This window comes from Calidris pugnax, unplaced genomic scaffold (assembly GCF_001431845.1).
Source record: "Calidris pugnax isolate Ruff unplaced genomic scaffold, ASM143184v1 scaffold14, whole genome shotgun sequence".
Lineage (NCBI taxonomy): Eukaryota > Metazoa > Chordata > Aves > Charadriiformes > Scolopacidae > Calidris > Calidris pugnax.
The window spans coordinates 6,736,176-6,762,015 of record NW_015090793.1 but is presented as its reverse complement, the minus strand read 5'-3'; the positions used below and the strand labels follow the sequence as shown (position 1 = coordinate 6,762,015).

The 25,840-nt window shown below is 42.1% G+C and overlaps 2 protein-coding genes and 1 long non-coding RNA gene across 7 annotated transcripts in view; 1 reads left to right on the top strand and 2 right to left on the bottom strand.

Moving 5' to 3' along the window:
* Nucleotides 1-234, bottom strand: part of LETM1 (leucine zipper-EF-hand containing transmembrane protein 1) — a 28,535-nt gene extending 28,301 nt beyond the window's left edge. For both annotated transcript variants that reach the window (XM_014966773.1, XM_014966775.1), the window contains exon 1: nucleotides 18-234. In XM_014966773.1, coding sequence (XP_014822259.1) covers nucleotides 18-96 — 79 coding nt within the window. In that variant the 5' untranslated portion in view covers nucleotides 97-234. The remainder of the gene's footprint in view (nucleotides 1-17) is intronic.
* Nucleotides 167-25,840, top strand: part of WHSC1 (Wolf-Hirschhorn syndrome candidate 1) — a 103,944-nt gene continuing 78,270 nt past the window's right edge. For all 4 annotated transcript variants that reach the window (XR_001414619.1, XM_014966772.1, XM_014966771.1 and 1 more), the window contains exon 1: nucleotides 167-290. The gene's annotated coding sequence lies outside the window, so the exon portion shown is untranslated. The remainder of the gene's footprint in view (nucleotides 291-25,840) is intronic.
* On the bottom strand, nucleotides 2,976-25,338 carry LOC106902933. The gene is made up of 4 exons (XR_001414620.1): nucleotides 25,148-25,338; nucleotides 22,160-22,290; nucleotides 14,199-14,308; nucleotides 2,976-4,171 (listed from the first exon to the last, which is right to left on the bottom strand). It is a non-coding gene; the product is annotated as an uncharacterized LOC106902933 (long non-coding RNA).

Here is a 25,840-nt window from a genome sequence, read left to right as displayed (position 1 = left end):
CCCGCGCAGAGCCTCACCCAGACGGGGCTGGCGGCGCAGCGCTCGGGGCAGACGGCAGGCCCGCCGGCCGCAGGTCTGTAGCAGCATGGACGCCATCTTGGCGCTGGCGCGCGGCTGGGCGGCGGGCTAGCGGCGGCGGCAGCGGGCTACCGGCCTGCTCGTGCCCCGCCGCCCGGGTCCCGCGCGGCGATCCCCGCTACGCCCAGCAGCGCCCAGCTGCCGGCCGCGTTTGCATAGCCCCGCCCCGTGACGCTGGGCACGCCGGGAACTGTAGTCCTCGGGGGTGCACGGTAAGCCGTTTGCCTGCGCGGGACGCGCAGCATGCCGGGATCTGTAGTCCTAGGTGGCGTTAGTCGAGGGGCACGGCGGCCGCGCGGCGCGGTGTATGCTGGGAGATGCAGTCCCCCCTTGGGCACGCCGAGCCCACACGCGTCTCGCTCCCCCGGCGGAGGGGAGTAGCGGGTGGGCGGGCTCCCTGGGGCCGCGCCGGGGTTGTTTACCCGAGTGGACGGTGGAAGCGGCGTGCGGCGGGACCGCGGCTCGGGGCCCGCTAATCCCCCGCCGCGCCGGGAAGGTCAGGCGGCAGCGGGTGCTGTGGTGAAGGAGCGGCGGGTGCCCGAGGGGAGGGCGCTGGCGCCTCACCAGGCCCCGCGGGGCGGCGTAGGCCGGGGCGCACATGGCCGCGGCCTGAAGGACAGCACACCGGTACCAGACGTGCAGAGACGTTCCCTCAGGCGTTGGGGCTAAAATGCGGCATTTATGCTTAGCAGTGGTGGTTTTGCTGCACACGCGTGTATCGTTTGTGAATCTCGGGATGTGACATTAAAAATAACCTTTCACGTGGAGCCAAGATATTTTTGAGACAAAACATTACATGAATTAGTCAAATCGACAGATGTGGTTCACTAGTGCTGGTTAATAGTTTGGCTACTAAGGTAGCAGGTTATTCTTCAAATACCAGCCTACGCCTGACCAGCATTAGGATCTTTTAGCAAATATTTCGGTACTGGGTTAATACAGTATGAAGTACCATTAATGTTGCTTCGTTTTTAATTGTACAGACAGATGCAGGGAATGACCAGAATCAAACTGAAGAAATTATCATTTAATCTGAGAAGAGTGAAATTTTAAAAACTATGTGTATGAGGTTTGGGTGTTAATTGCTGCCTTGTTCTAAAAAAAAAAAAAAAAGAGAAATGGGGAAAAGCTGCTGGAAGTGTTTTTCAACAAGATGGCTGACACCCCCTGTCAACAAGATGGCTGCCTCAAGGACAGGGCTCAAGAGTGACAAGGGTACCGTGGTTTCAGACCTCCTGTATTTCACAGGTTATTTATAATACCAGGTATTTGTTCACCTAAACACCCACCTAAATCTCCCCAAAATAGGTGCTACTTCACTTTATATGTAAAGGGTAGCAGAAGCTTCAGGTTTGACCCAAAACATGACTGAAACAGCGTCTCGTATAGCAGGATAAAGCAGATGTGTCTGCAGTCGTCCTTTCATGCTTGAGACTTGGCAAATGCAGGAAATTAATCAGTAACATTTTAAAGTTATTTTATGTATTTAAAGAAAATCATCAGGGTTTCTCCTAAGTATGAAAATTTTAGATTAAATTTATTTATATTTTTATTCAAAAAGAATATGTGAAGATAGACTATTCAATTGACCAACTCTTAAAAAATCAAGACCTGCTTTTCTCATATCTTTTGACTGTGTTGACTACAGAAACACTGGTGGTGTTTAAATTTCGTGACTATTAAAAATTAATTGGTATTATTGTTTGTGTACTTATTCAAGCTGCTTTTAAATTGTTAGGCTCCCAGATACACTGTGAGATTTTTAGCCAGCTGTGTTTGCTTTATGAGTATTTCAATGTAGTACATTTAAATGGTTAAAATTGTTTAAAATGTGCAACTTAACAATAGCGCTTTATGTTAATATGGCAATGTTAAAAAAAACAACCAAACAACAACAAAAAACCCCATCTTCCCAATCTACACATTTCTCTCACTAGACTGGGTTTGTAGCCTTCTCTTGTTGTTCTTTTTTCTTTCTGGTTGGCTGATAACAAAACCAAATGAAATGGGGCAACTAATGGCAGTTCCTCTAACAAAGCTGCTTAATTATGTAGAAACATTATATGAAGCCTATACAAGGAGAATAATATGCTCTGAAGTCATTAAACTATTGACAAGAGATTTCAGACAGCAAACAGATGATTACAGAGGTCTCAATACATTTATGCAGACAAGTAACCAGACTTTCAATAGTTTCATTAAATTCATTAGTATTCAGGGTAGCAGACAATGTACATGCATGAGCCTTTTCAGAGCTGAATCCGTTATGTTTTTGTACAGTCTTTTGTTCCAGATTTGTTTATACCTGGAAGTTACATGATTTTCTACTGTATATGAAAAGGAATTATAATACACTCTCTGAAAATTTCCGAAATGGCTACAGTTTCAAAATACTAATTGATTTTTGTGCATTTACCAAGCATTGTGAAATAACACTTAAGAAAAGACAAAATATTAATAATTTTCAAGTAGTTGTACGAATCGCTCTGACATGAAAAGGCCCAGTGGCTGTAGGTGATACATGGGCTTCCATGTGAGTCAGTTTTTCTTTTAAAGGAAAGCATCTTTAACTCCATCCAGACCGACAGCCTTTGAGTTTACAAAGAAAACACTCATCCCCAAAATAAACCACGATACACATAGCTACTCGGGGGTTGTTTTTAAAAAACTTAAGCCGCTACAGCCATTTTAGCCCTGGTTCTTAGAGTAACCATGTTGTTTGGAAAAGTTGTCAGCCATCTCATTGAAAATGATGTGTTTACTGGCACGAACGGGGTGAGAAACTAAAAACAACAAACCCTTTTTTCTAGATGCATTTAATAAGGATCTGAGAATTATTAAAATAAATATAGTATTTAAACAAAATTAAGATTACTATTTATTATTAAACATCAGTTTTTTTCCCGTGAATGTTAAATTTTGCAAAAGCAAAGTGAGAGTTTTTCTAAACAATTACAAAACAGGAATTACCAAATAACAGGAAATTGTGATGCCTGTTACAGGCTGTGGGAATATCGAAACGCGTATTTTACTGATAGATGAGCACAGCCCAGTGATATGAAAACAGCAAGAATGTTTTACTTGTCTAAAAGAGGTATGTGTGTAAGGCCTATAAAGGCACAGAGCACGCCTACATCTGTGCATTACTTGCATAGACCTGAAAAAGGAGCAGATGAACCTTTAATTCCTTTGAGAAGTCTAGAGATGTGTCCAGAAATTGGGGGCAAATGTCAATATGAAAAGGGAGCAAAACTAAGGTTTGAGATATATATATAAATCTATGTATACCTGTATGCTAGATATATATGCAGTATTCTCTTCCAGAAAATCTCTTGCTTCACAGCTCAACGGGTTTCCCATAGTAAATAGTTACATGAAATTCTTACCTGCTGCTGTCCTTTCCCTCTTCACCATCTAACAAGCTCTGGAGGGTGGTGGGCAGGTGCATATGGAGAACAGCGCTCCTTTGTGACCTGCCAAAAATACCTGCATGGCAGGAGGGGGCACCCCTCCATGCTCACCACAGTGGTCACCCGTTCCCTGAGGCCACGTCCCAGGAAGCACTCCCTAGATCCTGCTGATTTTTTTGGAGGGTGGATACTGGGACCCTCACTCCTGACTTCAGACACGTGGTCAGTTGTCCTGTAGCTTGTGAGGTGCTCACTTGTGGCAACACCAAATCTGTGATGCTCCTGCCAGAGCCACCACCTTGGTTCCACAGGCAGGGCCTCGGGTCCCTCTTACACCCAGGTGACAACCGAGCTGGGGGCTGGGGGGAGAAGATTCAGCAGGTGGAGGGGAAGGAGATGCGATGCGTGATGCTCTGGGCTGTAAGTGGGAGGATGTGGCAGCATAATTATCACTGGATGAGACGGGAGACAGGTTTGCCATTCCTCTGCTGCAGCATCATGTTTGTGTACAGTGTGACTCTGTAAGCCACGCAGTGGTAAAGGTCCATATACAGTATTTCAAAGTAGGATTACGCTTTTCGTCTGTAGAACCTGTTTCCATGGCAATCTCCAGGTTGTCTCCTTGAATAGATTTAACAATGCCGGATTAACCTCATCTTTATTCACCACTCTTCAGTGTAAATCTGAAAAAAAAAAAAAAAGAAAAGACATTACTGTGTAGCAAGTTGCATTAGGTTTCCACTCGAAAGAGGAAAACCAACAGATTATTAGTAGTTCCTTAAAAAACGCTCCCATTCACCATCACAGATTTCTAGGAGGGGCTCCCAGGACACTGAAGCCTGTCGCTCTGTGTAAATGCTGGAGCCCAAAGGCAAAGGTTGAAGTGGTGGCTGGATCACAGACCTGCTCCCTGTGTACGCCCAGGCCACAGATTCGGCCCGGTCTGTGAACGTGCCAAAGGCAGCGGTTGGACGGGAGCAGCAGCTGGGGAGCGCCCTGCCCCGGGCACCTTCTCCCACAGCGCGGCGAAAAGCCACTCCAGAGATCTCCATGAGGGTAACAGCGTGCTGTAAACAGCCACTCCGGATCCAAGGGTAATCACCCTGCTCAAATTCCAGTCAAAAAGCGGTATTTTCAAAGATTGCATAGGCTTCACCCAAATTAGCAATACAAAATAACATATTGTGGTGGTCGTTAATTGAATTTGCCACGCAGGCAGCCAAGGAGAACGCAGCCGGGAGAGCAGGGAGAGCACCAACAGATAATTTTGCGAATCTTTTCAAATTGATGAAAAGCTAGCATTTGCAGTTCGCCGTGAAAATCACACCGATTCAAGCTTTATCCAGCAGGTGGAGCTTACGTGAAACAAGCGGAAAAGATGCCTCATCACGGCACAAAGCGGGATTTTGGGGCGCTGCTGGTCTGCCGGGCTGGAGGAGGACATGGGGAAAAGGAGAGAAGGTTCTGGCCAAGACAGGATCAAGCAGGGGAGGGAGGACAGGCGGTGCTCAGGCTGCGAAAAGGGGAAAAGGTTGCTATAGCGAGTAAATTGATTCAGACCTTGAGAAATCTGAAGGAAAAAAAAAAGGAGAGGAGGAAGCTCTAGTGTCCAAAACGCACCTGTTAGATCCAGCTGATAGGAGAAGGTCTGAGATTTTGCTACAAAATTACCAATGCTGTATTTAAGATAACCTGCTTTGCCTCTGAGTGTGCCAGTTTCATGTTATGAATGACAGGCTTTAAAAAATACATATTTAGAGTTATGCTTTGCCTCCAATTTTTTTTTCAAGTCTGTAAGGTTTGCAAGTTCCTGTCTGCAATCAGAAACACAGAAAGCCGACAGTCTTTTGCCATCATCTGCCTCTCAGAGTTAGGTCTTTAAGAAAACACCAAATGTTGTGTTACTGTCAGTAAAAGCCCTAAATCTGCCACCTCTCTGCTTTTATAAACCCATCAAGAAGCAAGACAAGAAAAGCAGACGACCAGGGGAGGCCCCCCCTCCCCGCCACCCTATCCCGGATTTTGTAGCCCCGATCCTGCAATCCTTATATATCTGCACATTCCTGGTAAAGCCAGACAGTGTTATAGGAGCGCTTGAACAACAGAAGGTCCATGCAAACCAGAGATACCTTTCAGTTTGCGTCCATTAAAAAAACAGCCGAAGGTCAGCACACTATTTTAGGAGCATTTTTACCTTTGTATTCTATAAAGGAGCAAAACGGGCTAGTTCCAAGGGCCGTTTTAGTGGGAATAACGCAACTTTCTTGAGGGGTTTGGCGAGGCTGAGGCTGCTTGCGATGAGCAGTGGTTTGGAGGGGAGAGGATTACAGCCAGCACATGCACACAGCTGTATGACTTGGTAGCAGGCAAAACGCTACGGAGTCCCATTGTCCCCCAGCCATATTCCGGCTTTGTCTGCCCCTGAGGAGGGAAGCAGAACTAAGCATTTCTGTTAACAAATAAGAAAGATATTGAAGAGGGATAGGTTGATTTGCTGAAGTCTGATGCTTAAAATTCCTGTGCAGAATTTAGCCCTCCTGGGCCTCAGCTGTTGTTACTTCTTTCTTGCTGGTTTTACTGATGATCTTATCAGTCCCGGCTCATATTTTTCCCTAACAGTTCAATCAGCCTGAATTACCCTACCAGAATATGTCTTTCCAACCTTTGGATCGCTCTCTCTTGTTTACCTTTCAGCTTTAAACTTTCTACCTTACATAATCCAGACAGAGCCCATAACACAGATCTCACACTTTTTTATCCTGTTCTCCTTGACCTGACTAACACTCCCATCTTCCGTGCTGCCGTACAATGACCTCCCCATTCCAGCGTGCAAGCCCACGGCCCCTCCTTTATTCAAGTCAAAGAGCTGCTTTTCTCAAGAGGCCTCCCCACAGAGATAATGAAAAGCAGATTAAGAGATTTAAAAAAGGAGTTGGTTCCTTTGGAATGGTCAGCGCGCTTTCCCTTTCTACAACCATCCTCTATACTGTAAATTTTCTAAATCAGTGTTTGTCTGGATGTCTGTGCCTTGACCTCAGCAGGACCTAAGCCGTTGGGCCCCAATCCTACACATGCATATGCATGCCGTGTCCCTTTGCTATCAGTGGCATTCACAGACACAGACTGGTAAAGGAAGAAGCACAGTTACGTGCTGCTGCTTGCCAGATAATATCATAAAGGCGTTGGAAAGTGCCAAAAACTAACATTTCTATATTTGTTCTTGTGACACAGAAAGAATGGCAACCTCCAAGGCAAGTGAAGCGGCAGCTGTGTTGACAACACTTGGTTTGGACTGATTTGTAGGTATATGAGAATCTTGCAGAGAAATACCTGGTAAAATGTGATGTGACACTATAGAAAAACAACAAAGAGCCATCAGCACAAGTACATCCCAGTGGTGCTTTGCCAGTATCCTGTCTTTTTCTTAGGCAGCTGAATTTCAGGCATCAGAAACAGAAGACGCTTTGTCTGGACTTTCCCATGTAATCAGCAACCCCTCTCCTGCCTGTCTTAGGCCTCTATTCACTTTATTACTATTATAGTATCCCCTAGAGATGGACTTAGGAGGCATTCACCCCCAAACGTCCTGTTACCTTAAAGTGATTAGTTATTTTCTCAGCAATGCATTACATCCTTTAATCCTGGTTATGCGAGTGGATAAAATGCGACTAACAAGTTATATGTGTATCTAAGAAAATACAAAGTTGACATAAAAGAGCTTTACCATTGGATTTGATCAGTATCCAGGGGAAATAAAGTCCCCCAAACCAGGTGCTCTGAAAGCAGCTTTAAGAGGGAACTTTGTGTACAAACCGGAACCTTAGCTTGGGGTTGCAAATATCTAGCAGTTCATCAGCTGGATAGAGTGAGAGGAACTCGTTGGGACAAATCTGAGTAACAGGTAAAGATAAGCCCTCCAGACTGCTTGTTAGGGTGACAAGCCCCACGCTTATTCCAGTATGACATATATCAGTCATTTTCTTTTTTAATCACTAGTCCAACAGCTGAAAGAGTAAATGCACCCAACAGATATCAACAAAAAGCCTCCATTCCCCTTTGGCTCAGCAGTGGCTGAGCAGTGCTTTCCTGTCGTGCCAAGGGAACAACCTCCTCCCCTTTCCGCGGCCTCTCCTCCCGAGGAACATCCAGCTCTCCCAGAGCGGGAAGCCTCTTTCAGCGTGCCAGCTGGGAATGGGGGCCCTGGGCTCAATCCCAGCACCTGTGCCTGGTTTTCTCCCAGAGCGCAGCCAGCTGCTCTCCCAGGTCTGCAAACGGCCTGGGTACCCTCTTCCTTTTCAATTCTGTGTATTGCTTTGGATAAGCAATGCAAACGTGTTGCTTGTATTTGGATTTTTGCAAATACACCGTTTGACGTTTCCCTTCACCTGGTTTGCATTAAGGACTGTATCAGGGTACTGACAAATGGAGCTGTGCCAAGTTTTCAGTAATCCTTAACACCAGCTTGCTGAACCAGTAGTGCCCAGCACCCTTGTACTATTTTTGAGGGAATGTGAAGGTGAGCAGGATATAACCACAGGCCACTTTGGAAACTAGTGACATGGAGTTTGAGAGGAAGAAGTGTTTTTGATGGCTGGTGTTTGTCAGGGAACTTTTCTGGCATTACACATGATAGCAGAGAATATAGTTGACCCTGAGGGTTCACAGGCCTTAGATAATTGCTTTGGCTCTGACTTAGTTCACAGCACGTTAGACTAGTCATTTCTGTCTGTGACACCGAACTATCAACTGCAAACTTCCTGTGTGGAAATAATTATGCATCTTTTCCGAGTTTGCATTATGCTCTTATTTATCCAACAGTTCTTAAGCAGAGAGGCAAGGTTAGAGTTAAGAGAAGACTTGTCACTGCTAATAGCTTGACTCTGAAAAGCCTTCATATCATTCAAAAATCCTAGAATAAACAGGAGCCAGAGTGGGGCTCGCATTCTGTACTGCAACAGGAAAGGGATACATAAAGGTCTGGAAAATAATGAAGGTGGGAGTAAAGTGAAGAGAAAATGGTTATTATCACTGCTTATAATAGCATATTAATTCAGTCAGTTTCTCTAGGAGCAGGGTTTAAAAAAGAACAGAAGGAAATATATTTTCATATGAACTCGTTGCCACAGGATGTTCTAAAACCCCAAAATATAAATAAATATGTTCAAAAATAAAATAGACAAATTCAAGGGAGCTAGGCTTAACTAAGTCTCTGACACATGCTCATCTAGATGCAGTGTCTGGTTCGGAAGTTAGGAAGTCCCTAAACTACTGATTTTCAGAAGCAGGAATGACACAAGCGGGTAAGAGCTACTTTTCCTATGCCCTGTTTCCAATTCTAAGCATCCATTGGTACTTCCTTTCTTGGTTTCCCTTGAGGAAAGGACATGCCAGAGCCTGCTTTGAATTGTAAAAGCCTTCTCCATTCTGCACAAATAGAGGCGAGAGTAAGAGACCACAAGTGATTACCCATGGGCAGCTAATGAAAACCATAGGATGCAAACCCTAAATTGGAACCAAGCAGGTGTCTGAGGTGCACTGACGGGTTGCTGTTCCTGGGTCTCAAGCCACTTGACTTGAAGGATGGCTCACCCCATACTGGGGGGCTGTGGCAGTTCAGTTAGTCCTGGACAAGCACAACACTGTTTCTGGCACCCTTACAACTCCAGGTGTTGCTGTCACCATCAAAAGAACAAATAGGTTAATAGAGAGGAGGATTTTTTTGAAGAAAAGTGTAATGAAAGCCAGGTCTGGAAGGGAAAGGATTTCACTTTGATACAGCTGGTAACTTACGCAGAATTTTGCAGCATGAAACTCTACCAGGGTAGAGAACTCACATCTTCCCTGGCTTTCTCACCACAGTGTTTCCTGTTTGGACTTTACAAAGTCCAACTTCCGCCATAATCTACCTGACAAGTTACGGTCTATCTCCCTCTAGTGGGTAATTACCCATGAAAGCCACGAGGACACGTGCTTTAAAAATTTGCCTTGCACTTGCTTTCCATTCTCTTCTTTCTTCAGTTTGCTTTCTTCTTCTTTCCTCTGTGATCTTTATCACAAATACAGTGTTTTCTTGATACTCTCTAAACGTCATGTCTGCTCTTCCTCCATTCTTGCGCTATGCGAGTTGGGCTGTTTGAGGGTTTTCTATTTGACTTTGATGTAAATGGAAATGAAAGTAAAGAAGCTGCCCAAGAATTAATTTAAAATTAAATACTCTAGAGATTGATGATGTTTGCACAGAGGCACGTGTACAACCCCCGGTATGCTGGAGGTACAGAGATCTGGGAAAAAGAAAACTCTAAGAGCTACTTTAAATGGGTTCCTCGGGTTTGCAAATGTATTTTTTCTCTTCTATCTGGAGTCAGTCAAAAGAAAGTTGGGTTTACAGTTGGGTTTTCTCATGCTTAAAGTTGATTTATTTGGGTGGAAAATCTTCTGCATTCTGCTTAGTAGTTTGCTCGCTTCACATTTGTTGTTCCATTACAAAAAATATTAACAGCAAAATACATAAGCCAGCTGCCTTATATCTAAAGTTAGCTCTCTAACAGCAACAGTTAACTACCAAAGAGTATTCCCAGAGCAGAGCTGACATTAATTGAGAAAGATAGTGCTCTCAAATATGTCGAGACAAGATGCTATAGAAATTGATTTAACCAGACCATGCCTTTTGTCTATGGAACTGCATTTCTCTCCTTTGCCGAGCATATAGGCTAGATACTATTGCTGTGACTCCACTGAGATGAATGGATATATATTAGGGATGAATCTCAAAGGTGTTTCCTTTCTCTGACTACTCTGATTTTTTTGTCTGGTTAAGCACATTTCAAAAAACAACACGAACAAGCCAATATTGTCCAAATGAAAAATGACAGATCTGGTTGAGAGAAATTTTTAGGTCAGGCTTTGATAATATGTTTCTCAAGTGACAGTAAGCTTCATATTAATCATTATCTATTACCTTTCTGTTTAAAACTTTGAATTATCGAAACAAATGATCAGGAAAGACATTTTGCTCCAGTCCAAATATTTCCCAGGTTCCTTGAGGCACTGACCTTTTTCTCAATTCACTGTGGTAATGGTGTTCCTCAAAACTCACTAATTAGAATCCCAACAGTCTTTATATGGAAAACTCAAGTATCAGAAGGAGAATTAATGAAATGCAGATAAACTGGAATTTAACTGAAACAAAGTAAGATCACAGATTATTTGTCCTGAGGAAATTCTGCTCCTACTAACATCTGTGCAATCCATATATTTACATTATTTTGTGAAACAGCATCATACAAAAATAATTTTGCTATACAGCATATCAGGACTATCAACAGAGTTATTTTACTTACATGGGTAAAATATATGGTAGCTTTTGCTCCCTTTATAACTGAAATGTCAACATAACTAATTTCATTTCACTGTAATAAAGATGAAATGAATTCCAGTCCTTCTCCTATATCAGTAACAACATATTTTTATTCAGCTGAGACATTTCATAAACCTGCTGAAGGTAAGAATTGCAGACGGCGCTGAGACAGGATGTGGAGTCAGGGAGAAGGTACTGCAGAAGAAATTCACGGATTTTTGTCTCCAGAGCTTTACTTGCATTGATGTACAGGAAAAAAAGGATCCAGTGACTATCGGCTTTCAATACCAGCTTGTAGAGCTGACAGTAAGAAAATGTTCTTTTGCTTCCAAATTGAGTACATTTGTTCTAGAATTTATTAAGACACTGTAAACAAAGAAACTTACAGTGCCACATCCTGTTCTTTATTTAGGTTGGATGAGGGCTTCATTTGGCATAACGGAAACTAGAACAACTGCACTGAGCTAAACGAGAGGCCTGTGAGTCCCTTTATCCAATCTCTGGTCATAGTCAGAAATGAGTGCTTAGGGAAAGAGTACGAGAAATAGGGCAAGCATCGAGCATTACTGTCATTAGCCTGCTCTGCCTGCAGCAGTGACTGTTGTATTTCATCGCTGCTGATAAAGAAACACAGAAGGTAGTCTGGTGGTCTGAACACAGAGCTGGGAGCTATGAATCTGTGTGCTTCAGCCTTGCCTCTGTCACCAAGGTTACTTGTATATTGCTGTGTCCCAGCTCATGTGCATGTGTGCTTGTGGCAAACCCGTCTCCAAGCCTCTGCACTGCAGAGGCACACACAACCCACACTTACGTACCCACACTCACGTACCTACACTCACATTCACGCTGTAGCTGGCCAGGTCGGGTATTATGGTTTGGAGAGATTTGTTCCTCCCTAATGAGCTGCTTAACATCTGTGATTGTTTTCCTGAAGAGCTGCGTAATATCCCAGTGCGGTTCTTATTGTGCCCCCTTACCTCTCCCCCGTTCCTTCTGGTTCCTCTATTTTTCACATGGTTATCATCACCGGGCTTTGTGGTCCTTGTGCTTTCTCTTAAGCTTGTCATCCCTCAGTTCTTACACTCCAGAACAGCAGTCTCAGTGCAGTGTAAAGACTCTGCAAATGTTTTCCTCGACTGTGTAGCCCAAGTCAAGGTCAATCTATCACAGAGCATGGAGAGGCTGACTCTTTCAAATGTTCCAGCTGATGAAAAGGTGATGCTGTTACATTTCCAGTATGACCAGAAAGATAACGTTTAAGTAACCTCCTTAAAAATTCCTGTTAAAAAATTTTGTTTAAAGACTCCACGTTGCTTCAGGACTACCCTGAAATTCCCAGCACCATGAGATCACTCTTGAATGGGCCCTCAGAAGATTAATCCATCAGCTGCAGACCCACTTCTGGTGATCTCACAACGCTGATCCTGAAACTCTGCCACCTCCTCCTCAACTGCTCCTCCATTGCAACCATTGTTCCCACCTCCGCTGGTCTACTGTCCTTCCAGAAACACGATGTGCAGGGCTGCAAGCTCCACACTTGGGGCACTACTCAGAACATCACAATGCAAGCAGATAGAATCATAGAATTGTCTAAGTTGGAACCTTTAAGATCATCTAGTCCAACCATCAACCTAACTCTGACAAAAACAGAAAACCACATCACTAAACGATGTCACTAAGCACTACGTCAACCCGTCTTTTAAATACCTCCAGGGATGGTGCCTCAGCCACTTCCATGGGCAGCCCATTCCAATGCTTAATAACCCTTTCACTGCAAAAATTTTTCCTAATATCCAATCTAAACCTCCCCTAGCACAACTTGAGGCCATTTCCTCTTGTCCTATTGCCTGCGACTTGGGAGAAAGGACCGACCCCACTTCTCTACAACCTCCTTTCAAGTAGTCGTAGAGAGCAATAAGGTCTCCCCTCAGCCTCCTTTTCTCTAGGCTGAATAACCCCAGCTCCCTCAGCCTTTCCTCATAAGACTTACTCTCCAGACCCCTCACCAGCTTTGTTGCCCTTCTCTGGACCTGCTCCAGCACCTCAATGTCTTTTTTGTGGTAAGGACAAGGGAGTCGCCAGAATTTACCAGTTTGATGCATCACTTGCCCTCTACAGCCATTGGGCGTATCCTCATTTCTGCAAGCTGATTCCATCTGGCTGAATGGAAGGGCAGATTTGAGGTGTTTCTCCCCAAATCCCTGCACCTCAGGTTGAGCAGAACCCTGGAGAGCTCCCCCTCCTCCTCCCCTCGGCCTCCAGCTGCGCCTCTTCTAAGGGCAGGGGTGCACAGAAGCTGGAGGAAGCCACATGCAAATCGGGGTTGAGTGGTAACCAAATAGGTCTAGCCCTGGGGGAAGCTGGTGGGAAGAGCAGAGTCAGGGAAAGGGAAGTAAGCGAGCAAATTGGCTGGAATATACAGGCCCTGGTATCTTGGCAGGGCAGGGGAGGGCTGTGTACAGTAAATAAATAAATACGGATACACACGATTTAGCTATTTCCCCAGGGTAAAGTGCGTAGGAGTGTGTTCAAAGAGTAATATCTGCTTTATACTGTCTTGCGAGTACAGGTTCAATATATACATTAGGAAGTATATAGGTTGTATGTGTGCCTGATCAAGGAATTTAGACGACAACCTGAATAATCCGCAACATACACCAAATCCCATCAGTCTGATGCCAACCCCAAGTTCCCTGTTTCCCAGTGTTACAATTTCATGAGCAATTAAAATGGCTAGTTAGCTATATTATGTTATTACGAGCAACATCACTTGTCAAGTATTTTAAGTATGAAAAGTGATGTTAATTGTTAGGCATTGCTACCCAGGTAAAAATTACACGCCAGTGTTAAGAATGCACAACAATATACCATTAACTTGTTTAATGTGATCGCTTTGAAAGAGTGATATGTTTTTCTTTTACATTTCTACTACAAGACCTTTGCTATTACTTTGTTCATTAAAATTCTTTCTGCAATAAAGATGATTCAATGATTTTGCAAACCAGCCTCATCCCTGGAATGTTATAATTTGACAATTTCAAGGCTTTTCAACACAGACTCTTGCATGTATGTCATATATCGCATTGCAGATTTCATCCAATAGTGGAAAATGTACTCTGAATGCAATATCATCTTATCAGTATTCTAGCACCATAAGCTTTCTCACTGCAAGCAGGGTACTGTTCATTACAATGAAACTGAAAATGGAATAACTGAAGGATTGATTTATATGACCTTCACTCAGGAATGTTCTAATTCTGACATAATCTCTCTGACTGAAATCCTAAACACTGTATAATTTTGATTTATTACCCTTAAAAGAAGGAGCTTAGATCTATAGATCAACAGAATACCTGCTATGAAAAAGAGCGGTGCAACAGCTCAGGAAGACAGCAAGAAAATGCAGATTGATCATGTGACTCTACTCCAAACATTGTCTCAGCCGGCAAATCCAAGAACGGGGCTGAAAGCAAAGGGAAAAACATTATGCGGATGTTTTCACAAATCCACTCCAGCACTCGGAAATCTCTCTTGATTATATACATTTTTATAGCAAAGATAAAGGCACGTTAGTAAGTTCAAGCATGAACCGATTTGTCGACTAAAAGTTGCAGGAAATGTTTATTAAAACAGCTCATTTATGGCAAAACAGGGCGAGGGCTTGATTCCTGATATACTACACAAAAGGCTGCTTTACCAGGCAGCTGTTTTCCTCCCGCACCAGCGATATAACCTATTCTGTGCTATTCTGTCCTAAGATCTGCTCTTCAGGGGGGCCTGGGGAAGGCTGGTCTGTGGTGTGAGGGTATGCTGGACCTGTCTCTGACTGCTGGCAGGTGAGAGCTGGAGCAGCCCTACGGTGTGCTGCTTCAAAATAGTAGCTGATAATATCTTTTAAGGAAAGTAGCTGGATCTGAATCAAGTAGCATCTTACTGAACTGAAAGGTGAATCAGGTTGGTTGTGTTACTATTGGATTTTTTTTTGGTGAGTTAAAGAGAGGAATCAGAACAAAGGACGGATACAAATTATTCGCAACAAACTGGTTGATAAATGTATACTAAAAGCCCAATGAACTCAGTTTTAAAAATTTCCAGACTTGAAATCAACAGGTCATTTAATTTTAAGTGGACTAAGAAACAGAAATCTGCCCCCCCCCTGCACTTTTTCTGTTCTTAGTGTTGGGTGAAATGAATGCTTCCCTCCTTCCCTCCCACACACTCGGCTCACACTTCCCACTTAGCCACTTCCCAGTCCTGTTTTGGACAAATCTTTATCTTATCACCCTTCTCTTGCAAATCCTTATTCTCTAGAGCACTTAACACCCTCCTCTTTCACAAAATCCACCTTTTACAAGTGGTACCTAATCAATCTTACTTTATCCTAGCCAGAAAATGGAGGGGCTTATTTTAGAAAAAAAAAATTCTTTTTATCCAGTGCATTTTGTGGCTGGTATGAATACTTTGTTTAATTCTAGCAGATGTTAGTCTCCTCTATGCAGGAACATTTGTCTGCTTCACTTGGACTAGCACAATGCTAGTCCAAGCATATTATTCTCACCTATGAATGGGCCTGTTCCTTATTACTCCCAGAGATCAAACATTACACAACTCCTCCAGTATTTTTCACTTACAGACAGCCTGAGCTACAGCTACTGCAGCCACTGTAAAAGCACTACAGCCTCAGAGAGATTATTCCTTCCTTCCTGAATACGTTAGAGTGGATATACCAGGAACTAAATTTGTGCTCAGGGATAGCAGGAAGTGCCTGATTCTTTTTATGTATTTGTAGAAAGGAAAAAAAAAAAAAGGAACTTGGGTGGAATCAAATTTAGTACGTTTATTCCCTCAGCTATATGGACACAGTTTTCAAGAGTAATAAAATTAATTATTTATGTCAAAAACTGTTTTCTACTAGAATGACATAAAGGCCTGTAAGCAGTGGACAAAAGAGGAAAAAAAACAGTGTACATTATTTTTATAATCAATCAGCGCCATAAATTGTATATGTTGCATATCAACATATATTAATGCAATACAGACAATATTTGTTTCGTTGGACTAGTTCTGCAAACCAATCCTGGCGTGCTTGATTTTCAGCATGAGCTGTTTATTGAATTCTCAAATGAATGTATTTATCGGTAGGAAAATCAAAACAGCAGACAAAGTAATATAGTCTTAGATTTCCCAATGGTGAATTCATTAGCAGAGTCAATTCTGGACTCAGCCTGGCATCTTCTCCACCAGACAGCACTCGCTTTCCAGTGCAATGACAGATGATCATAAAAGCTTAACAGTGTTTTGCTGTGCTAGTAAAGCAGATAGGGATGGGAGTGAGGAGCAGCATGGTATCTTCTTCTTCGACCAATGACAAACCATTAAGTATGAGAGATTAAGAACTAGACTTTATTAGGATGATTATCATCACCCTCAACGACAACTATAAAAAGCTCTAAGTCAAATGGTTCTGAGTCACTTGTTGAAGGCTATTAACATCTGTGGAGGAAATTCTGGGTATGGGCTGTCACCGGTGGCTAATCCCTCTGGAACAGGTGCACAGCAGTTTGCCAGACCCACATCACAGCAGGGCTGGCAGCCACGGGCTCCGGCTCATAAGAGATGCCCACTTGGAAAAGAGACGGAACAACACAAGAAAGGGCACTGCCTTTCTTGGCATCTCTCCCTCTTCCACTGGTAAAGTTTTGGTGCCCAAAACAGTGTGGAAGCCTTTCTCCCCTCAGTGCACGTCAGTGGTAATACCCTACCTGTCCTTCCTCAATATCAAGTTCTCCTGGGCCACAGCAGCAACTCTTGGGTGAAGTACTTTTGCAGCCAGTATGTTTGTAATTGTAAATTCAACAGATTCTCTATAAACTGGTGACTGTTAATATCTTAAAACATCACTGGAATGCATAAGTAGCAGATCAGTCTGACCTGACCAAGGTCAAAGAACATTTATTGAGCCCTTCCAGGACAGAAGGCAGAAATATTGCAAAATTGACTTTCAAATGAATGAACAAGGAATAGACTCAAAATCTCAACTCTGGCAGATGCTGAACCCGGTGCCACTTGATCTTCAGTAGCACTTCGGTGTCCGAGGAGGCCAGCTGAAGCAGAAGGAAACCCTTCTTGAATATTATTGCTCTTGCTCATCTGAAATGCAACGTACTTTTCCCATTTCTGAACAATTTTCACAATTGTGAACCCTTTCACAATATTTCTGCCCAATTAAAGTAATTCCATTGATGGTCAGTCTATCAATCAGAGTTTGATTATGATTAATATTTATTGTAAACTTATTGTATTCATTATTAACCTGAGCTGTAAAAAATATTAATACTAATAATTGTTAGAATTGAGAACAATCAAAAAAAAAAAAAAAGAGGGAAATGAAGTTGATTAAATGTCTGTCCTCCATTGATTGCCAATAGCTGATAGTTAAATTAAGAGGTTACTTTATTGTCCTCTGTAGCCAAGCTCAGCCATACTCCATTCTATAACCAACAATTTAGGTCTTTGAGTTAATAATAATTACAATAAAAGTATTCCCCACTTACTGGCATGCTGTGTTTATTTTAGGATATTAACACAGCAATCCAAATACAACACGTAAGACTCCCTCAGGGCTTTCTGTCTCACATCCCAGACCTTCTGTTTCTTTATAAGCTTTAACAGCCACAGTTATAAGAGATATAAATAGTCTGAAGCAAAAGAGAATCTCTCTTCCCTGACAGAATCTTTATTTACAAGCTGCACAAACCTAAGCAGGTCAAATAGTCCCTTGCTGGCAGGTTAATAAGGCCCACCTGCCAAATAAACCCACCAGTGAACTCCACAGAGCCTACATAAATCCAAAAAGCTTGGACAAGGGAAGATTTTCTCCGGACTCACACTGAGACGGGATGCGTATAGTTCAAAAGGGGTTCATCTTTCAAACTCCAGTGTTTCTCTACCTGGCACTTATTCATAAGCGTGCAGAAAGCTTGCAAAACCCGTGGTTCTTACCTTCAGAAGACACCCATTATTTAACATTTCTATTTTAATATCGCTTACAGGACACATACGTGTCAAGGGCTCCGGTACTGGTGTCATACAAGCATGTAAGACTTTTAATTCTCTGCCCTTGGGTTTTTAAAAGGCAAATATAGTTGGGTCATAAATCAAATCTTTAAAATTATTTAAGACTTAACATACAATTAATTTGCCTACAATGCCATGAAAGAGAAATGAAAGAATAGGATAACTGATTATTTAAGCTGACCTAGAAAATAATTCTCACAAGCCACAGTGCATTTTTAAATTAATATTGACCGCTATCAAAGTAGAATTCTGTTCTGAGACCTGAGCTGTTCAAATACTACTCTTGGGTAAATGTTTCCCACTGAATCAATGACTTCTTTATGTTCTTTCCTGAATCAGCTAGGCCCAGAAACTGCCCCAGTGTGGGCATATCCATAGACCTTTCAAGAGGCCTAGTCACTATGTTTATATTGCATTGTGAAAAGCTTTTCCAAAATGTCCTTCAGGTTGTATTTGCTGTTCCTACAGTCAGCAAACTGGTAAATTCTGAGAACATGCCTCCTAATTTATTATACGTTTAAGATGGCATTAGGCAGATGAGGGCACACAGCCACGCAGCAGGGGTTTGTAGCTGGGCAGCAGAAGCTCCCTGCCCCAAAATTCTGAAGCAGGAACTTGTGATCCATTTGTAAAGGAGTTAATTTACCTTTGCATGCCAGGTTGAGAGCTGCAGCAGTGCCCGAGCTGATTCACAAACAGATTGCATGTCCCAGCCTCAGAGATGGCAACAGCAATCAGGGAGGACAATATATGGCTAGGGAGGCAGTGTGTGTTTATGGAGGGTGGAGATCACAGGTCCAATTTTAACTAATCAGCAAAAGATCTGATGAAGTTCTTTAATGTATCATGAGGGACATGTCCATAGCAGGCCTACAGGCTATCTGCTGCCTGCCTGTAAAAATCCCTGGGGACAGGTTACAGGCAAATCAGGGAACACATAAAAAGGCTGCACACAGCTGTTCCTTCCTGCAGGTCTAGAGCAGGCTAGGCCAGACTCCCCGCAGGCACGGGGATTACAGCTGTATTAAAACGTATAGGATTGGGGCTGCAAGGAGACAACTCATGTCCGTAACGCTAAGTCCATATATTTGCCAGAGTCACTCTGAATATAAGTCAAATGTAACAGTTTTACAAGTGTACATGAAATAAGGAACACATGTAGAATGTGCATTTAAGAAGGTATGCTGTAGGAAAGCATTTAGTTGTACTTTGAAGGCCCTCTATGTCAGATCACCAGAGGGAATGCTGGGTTTCGGGATTCTGATATTTTAGGTGAGCTGCACGCTGGGAGTGGTGTACTTCTAGTCAAATGCAAAAGTACCTCTTCAAGCCCCTGTAAAGGACTTCTGGGGTGAGGCAGAAATTGGGGCTTTGAATCCCAGCTTACACTACTGAATTCCAAGTGCCATTTAAGAGCCTATCTCCTCCTTTGGACCGGTGCAAAGAGTTTATTCCTGCCTTGAAGACCCAGCTCAAACCCAGAAGATGAACGTAACTTCAGTCCTTCAGCAAATACCACATGCCCAGTTGCTGTAGCAATTGCAAAAGGAAGAGTGTCCAACACATGGTAGCTTGTGTCCATGGGAATGATGCTATGATTAGCACAATGGTACTACAACCACGTCCAGCTTCAGTGTGAGACAACGCGGAGTGACTGAATCTTCCTGTAGGCTGTCTCCTACACGCTGGCCAAGCCCAGCACCTCTTTTCTGCTGAGTACACTCTCCATCTGAATCACAGCTTAGTTCAGCTGCTGCAAATGCAGCTGAGACAGTCCAATGGTTTTCTACTGAACGTACACTGGATGCAGATTGGGTGCTGGAGCCAGAACAGCCACAGTGGGATCACTCTTGCCTATAGGGTTGAGCTGCTGAGAGTGAACCGCAGCGTAACTCCTGCAGGCAGCTCAGCAGCCACCTCTCACTCCCTGCATGGGCTTGTACACCGAGCAAGGGTGTCTCATAAAATGCCTGCACTGATTTGCAGAGTGTGAGCTCTGGCTCGTTAACAATAACTGAAGCGAACAAACATAGCTTAGAGGAGCGAGCACATCAAGCTCAAGGAGAGTGTAAGAACATGGTAAAATGTGCAAGAAACACATCCTACTCCTTTCAGTTTTCACAGCAAAAACGGCACAGGTGATAATTTAGCAGTTAGGCCTGCATTTGCAAACCTGCTCATCCTATGCCTCAAATCCAGTTTTGTTTCAGCCCTCATTTGTCAAGTAAATTTGCACATACTCAACACCACTATAAAACGAGTGCTAGGCATCTTATATAAAAGTCTCCAAACAGTTCTCAAAATTAGTGGATATTTCTGAAAACGTCTGTCAATGAGCATTTTTCTCAAGGCATATATACTGAGTAAATGGGATATGATCACAGCTACAGTTTCTCGGTACAGGAAATTGCCAGCCACCAACATAATTAGAAACAGTTCATATGATCAAATTAATCATTCAAAAAAGAGCAATTACTGTTAACAGAATAATGGCATGCCTTAAAAAAGAATGAAATTAACCTTTAGGACCGACATAGTTACCCTCACCATTCTGTACTGAGGCAGCAAAGATTAATATATGTGCAAAATAAAACACTGCATTAGCGTCTGCTGAAAACAGAAGTAGCATTATCTATCTGGCCTATTCAACCCTTAACAAACTTTATTCTTTGGCACTGGCATAGAGTGGAAATATCAATAGTGACTTCTCTGCCAAAAAAAAAAAAACCCCAACCAAAAAAACCCCACAACTTCAAGACTTCCATTGCTATATAACATACCACATTGTGTTTATCGCCAAGCAATAATTACATGAAGATTAAGCATAAATTGGTAATCTGAAATGCGGTAGAATTAACATTCAAACCTACATTAGAGCTCCTGAAAGAGTTATAGAGTTAAGTTTTAGTCTTAACAAGATAAGATCTAGAAATGCATACCAAATATATTGCAAAAAAACCCCAGTTTTACTCTGTAGTGCAAACCATTAATTCTGATTATGAATGTATTTCAGTATTTATACTTCTAAATGAGATTAAATTTATGTTTGTAAACACTGTAACATGCTATGCTATCAACAGATAGAAAAGTTAATGTGTTTTGAATCCTCAAGCTGTGTGTTTCTACACAGATCAGATTTATTTTATTCTGAATGTCAGCAATCTTTAAATTAAGTCATACTGATGTTGAAGATAATTAGAGACATATAACTTCTACAGTTAAATTTATTAGCTCACTGAAGTTACTTATACTAGGCTGGAGCATGTTAGCTGCTTAAAACTGGTATACAGCTGCTATTTATCATCCCAATGTTGGAAAACAGCAGGGACATGCTCCTCAGTTTTCCTTTCTCCTGGCCTCTGCCTTCCCCTGAACATGTATCCCACTCCCTCATGTCTTCAACTTTCCTCTTTCTTTTGCTCCCTCAGTGACACTTCCCTTCTTTCTGCTCAGCACAAATGACGCAAACACAACTAGGTATTTGTGAGAAGAGCAACATTTACTCCATTCTTTTCCTAACTGAAAATTTATTTGATAAACAGGCTGGTGTATAACTCATAGTATGAAGATTTATATGTAACTGTATATTTTCATCAAGGTTATAATTTCTTACTCTGAACGGTATATAGTTGCACTTAAGATATCTCTCATTTGGGCAGAGACTACCTCCATTTAAAATTCTTTAAGCAGATTATTTTCTTTTTCACAAAGAATCAACTTGCAATTAAAAAATACTATTATTCTATTTTTATATGAGATTACACAAAACATACGAAAAATCTGAAAAGCCTGTACTTTCTTATTTTCAAGTGAATTTAAAAGTAAAAACAATTTTAATACACAATGCTGAATTTTTTAAATACCCATTTTCAATGAACTTTCATTCAAATTAATTAGCAAATGTATGTGTAGGTTCTCAAGAACGCATTTAGTACTATAATTTTGGATGACTATGCTACATTTAATATAAAATACTTTGAAACACCGATTTAAGTTTTATACTTCATTCTCTCTTAACTCTACACCAGCAGCTTGCTGTCTCCGTATTAAACAGCATGCAATATGTTGCATGGCTGAAGACATAAATGCATACACATCAATAAAGATTTTTCTTAACAGTCGTGATGACACATGGGCTGACACGCTGAAGGATCAGTGGCTCTGTCTAGCTATACCTAACACAGCTAAGGATAGGTTCAGACAGGGTTCAAGCAGGTTGAAAACAATGATTACTCACTTAATCTGAAGGAAAAACATGGACTGCTGGCCCAAGTCAGCACTCAGGTGATGGGTTGCCAGCTGACAGCATGAAAGAGGCAGGAATGGTGATACAAGGTACAAGGCTGGGAAGGTATCTCTGCATCAGCACTACAACAAAACAGAACAATGGGCGGCATTAACTTTTCCAGTGTATTCATGTTTTGAAGTAGAACTACAATGTCTTAAGTGTTTAGCCCTAATAGGTGGAAGAGTCTGTGAAACAAGAAAAACCTACATTTGTAGATTCTGTATGGCCTAGTACAGTCCTTATCTAATTAAACACCTGTTGTACAGTAGACACTGTGGACATGCTGTGCTGGTGTACTAACTAACTTGCGAATATCTGATTAACTCATCGACTGCGCTCACGTAACTTCAGTTTGACTCTACTTGTATTTATGTTTACATTGTCACCAAGATGATCTGCATTTGGGAAAATATTTATTAAACAGATGACTATTCCTGAAACAAAATAAAAAAGGGATACAAGAAAGGATTTCAGAAAGCAATCATTTCTTAGGATCAATACATGAGAGAAACGTAAACATGAAGCTCCTGCCACAAAGACCTACAATGAGATGAAACGGACCTTTGCCAGGGAAAGGCAAAGGCTTTATCACAGGGAATGCTTATCTTCATTATTTCTAATGGAAAGAAGTACCCCAAAATGTGCCCCATCCCCTTGTTAACAGGGCTGACCAAACTCTCAGGGGAGAGGGTGCTGCACTCTTGCATGGAGTAGCACCATACCCGTAGAATTTGTTTCTGAGCTCTGCCTAACGCAATGAAACCATAGCAGTGCAATGGCGCCGTAGCCTTTCTGGCACAGTCTGCCCCTGTGGTGGCACAAAAAACCCCAAATAAATCTTCCTTCAGCTTCAGCATTTCACGCATATCCTAACGTATGCCTAAGGTCAGAGGCACTGATTACCATTATTGATGAAAAAATGATGTTGAAAAAGTGTTTAAATTGTAAATTGTCTTTCGGCCTAGTAACTAATTGATAATCTCTAAAATATTTTAATATTTCTAGAACACTACACAACCACTACATATATTTAAATTTCTTTGAGTTGAACAGAGGGATATTGATCTTGATGCTATTTCTTAACACAGTATATCCATAAAAGTTGAAAGTAAGAAGCAATAAAATTTTAGATACCAAATGAAACAGGACTCATTAATAAATGAATACTACTGTCTTCTCTACTTGTACATCTTTTCGTTTCAATGACCTGTTTGACTATCCAAGAAACATCAAACTGTTAAAAAATATTGGCCAATTCAAAATCACAAGAAAGTGTAATGAAAGAGAATAAAAGCTCCAGTTTGCAACGACTAGAAATAGATTAGAGGGACATTTACTTCAACTCTTTTGAAGCCATCACTCAAGCACAATGCATTGTGCCTGTTATTTGTCAGCACAAGCTCCTTCTGCGCTGCATGTGCATTTACACCATCAGAAGTTAAAAATTTTTTTGACCTCAGCTTTCTGAAGTGTAATATAACTATACCCACTTTCCAAGAATCAGCCTCTTTGTGTCCAGCAGTGAAAAAGTTGAGAATTTTTTATGATCACGATATGAACTCAAGAAAACAGAAAGTTGTTTTTGAAATGAAAAAAATTTGCATGTGCAGTTTGTGCTTAAAAGGGTCATGACATCAGAGAAGTTTGCACCAGTGTCTATGTACAGTATAAACTGGTGCTATTCCAGTTAAAGGTGTTAACGTACATTTTCCTGAAATTTGCGTGGTGGGTCTATGAGGAAGCAATTACATGGCTGCAAATCTTAGTCGCATAGGCAAGGCCAGTGATCTATAGGAGTTGAAAGGACTAAGGAAGATTTGTTGTCACCTTGACCACGATAGGAAAATCCTTCCACTTAAACAACTGAAGGCAAACATGAGAACTGCATTATCTGGAGGATCTTATGCATTAGTAATAAGTACAGAATAAAAATCTGTTTCTCTTTTATAAGTCATACCACAGAGATGGATTTATATCATTGAGCCTGAACAAAATTTATTCCCGAGAGAAAGTAGATAATGCACTTCTGGCACACCAATTAATGATAACTAACCTGGTTTCTTATGCAAGTTCGTTTCTTTTGGAGGGAAAACAGCAAGCAAACATGTCATGCTTTGTACTTTCAGTGCATTAGCATTATTGTTCAACTACAGAAGAAAAGCACAGCTATATATGCTCTTTTGTAGCAAAACAACAGGATTCACATATTTGTACTTTTATTTGTTTGTATTGATAATGGTGCTTCTATTTGTAATTTAATTTTTTTTCTGTAAATGCATATAACTGAACTTTAGAAAGGAAGGTGGATGGTTGTCATGACTCAATTCAAATTAGCTATTTTAAAACGTGATGACACTATCTTTCTCTTTAAATGTAAATACTGGCATTAGGAAATTAAATCTTGTTTGTCTAACACCTTAGAGATAGCGTATTTTTTACAGAAAGGCTGTAAAACAAGTTAAGATACCTTTATCGCTACAGACAGGTTTCCTTCAGCCACCTTGAGATTAGTTTTAATCAGCCGATAATTAAGTTTCGCATTACTAAGTAATTAACACTAAGTTTGCACAGTTTGACTGTTAACTGCCATGCTAAGAAAGGTGCACCCGTCATTAATCACACATGAAAAACCATCAAACTTTAACATATGAAAGCAAATTAAGGATTATGAAAAAAAATATATATATATCTGAGCCTTTCCGTAACAGATGGTGTAATTTCACTGTTATCCAGAGAGCATGATGCTGGTGTGTTCCCCTCCTCCATTATCGTGTTTACCTTTCACAGGGGTTGCAGGAGGGCCTTAGCTACCAGGTTAATACAGTATCCATAGCACCGAGGAGCTATATTCTCAGCCTCGTACAGAAAACAGAGGCTTCTCAGTGCTCCACAAATCCCTTATCAAACCATCCAAAGCTTGAAAAAGTTGGCTGTTACCTGCTTTACATTATCTGGTGCGACGGTTCATGAGAATATTTGTTCCTATCGTAACATGACAGATATTTAACGATTCGGCAAAAAAAACCCCCATAGCTGTGCTTTCAACTAGCAAATTGCAAGCACATGTACTTATTTTGATGTAAGCTTTAAAAAATAATAAAAAAAAAATAAACCAGGCCATACTTCCAGAAGAGACAGCCGGGGTAATTCGCAGCCAGGCGCACTTGGGTTCTTACAACTATCCGACAGCCTCAAAATTGTGTGCAGTTGTAGGGAAAGTCAAAACATTTGGCTTAAATCAGGATTTTGGGAGAGCGCACGTGTCGGGCTGCCGAGGCCGGCGGCTGAGGAGGGCACGGCCACCAGCCACCACGGTCCACGGCGAGGGCCCCTGTGCCCAAAGTGGGGGGGATAAACAGCAATATTTAAAAAGAAATAATAAAAAAAAAAAGTTCAAAAATTAGTGTTTGCCACCGACCTCCGGCAGGCCCTCCCCAGCGCTCTCGCCCACCTGGTGACGCTGCTGTGGTGATTTGGGCCCCCCCCCACCGCGCCGGAGCGGGCCGGGCCCCACACAGCTCCCGCCTTCAGCCCCACCTCGCCTGGCGCGGCCTTCCCTCCCCTGGCACCCAGCCCGCCCTCCTCTTCCTCCCCACCGCCGACCACCGGCTGCAGCGGCCCTGTCAGGGC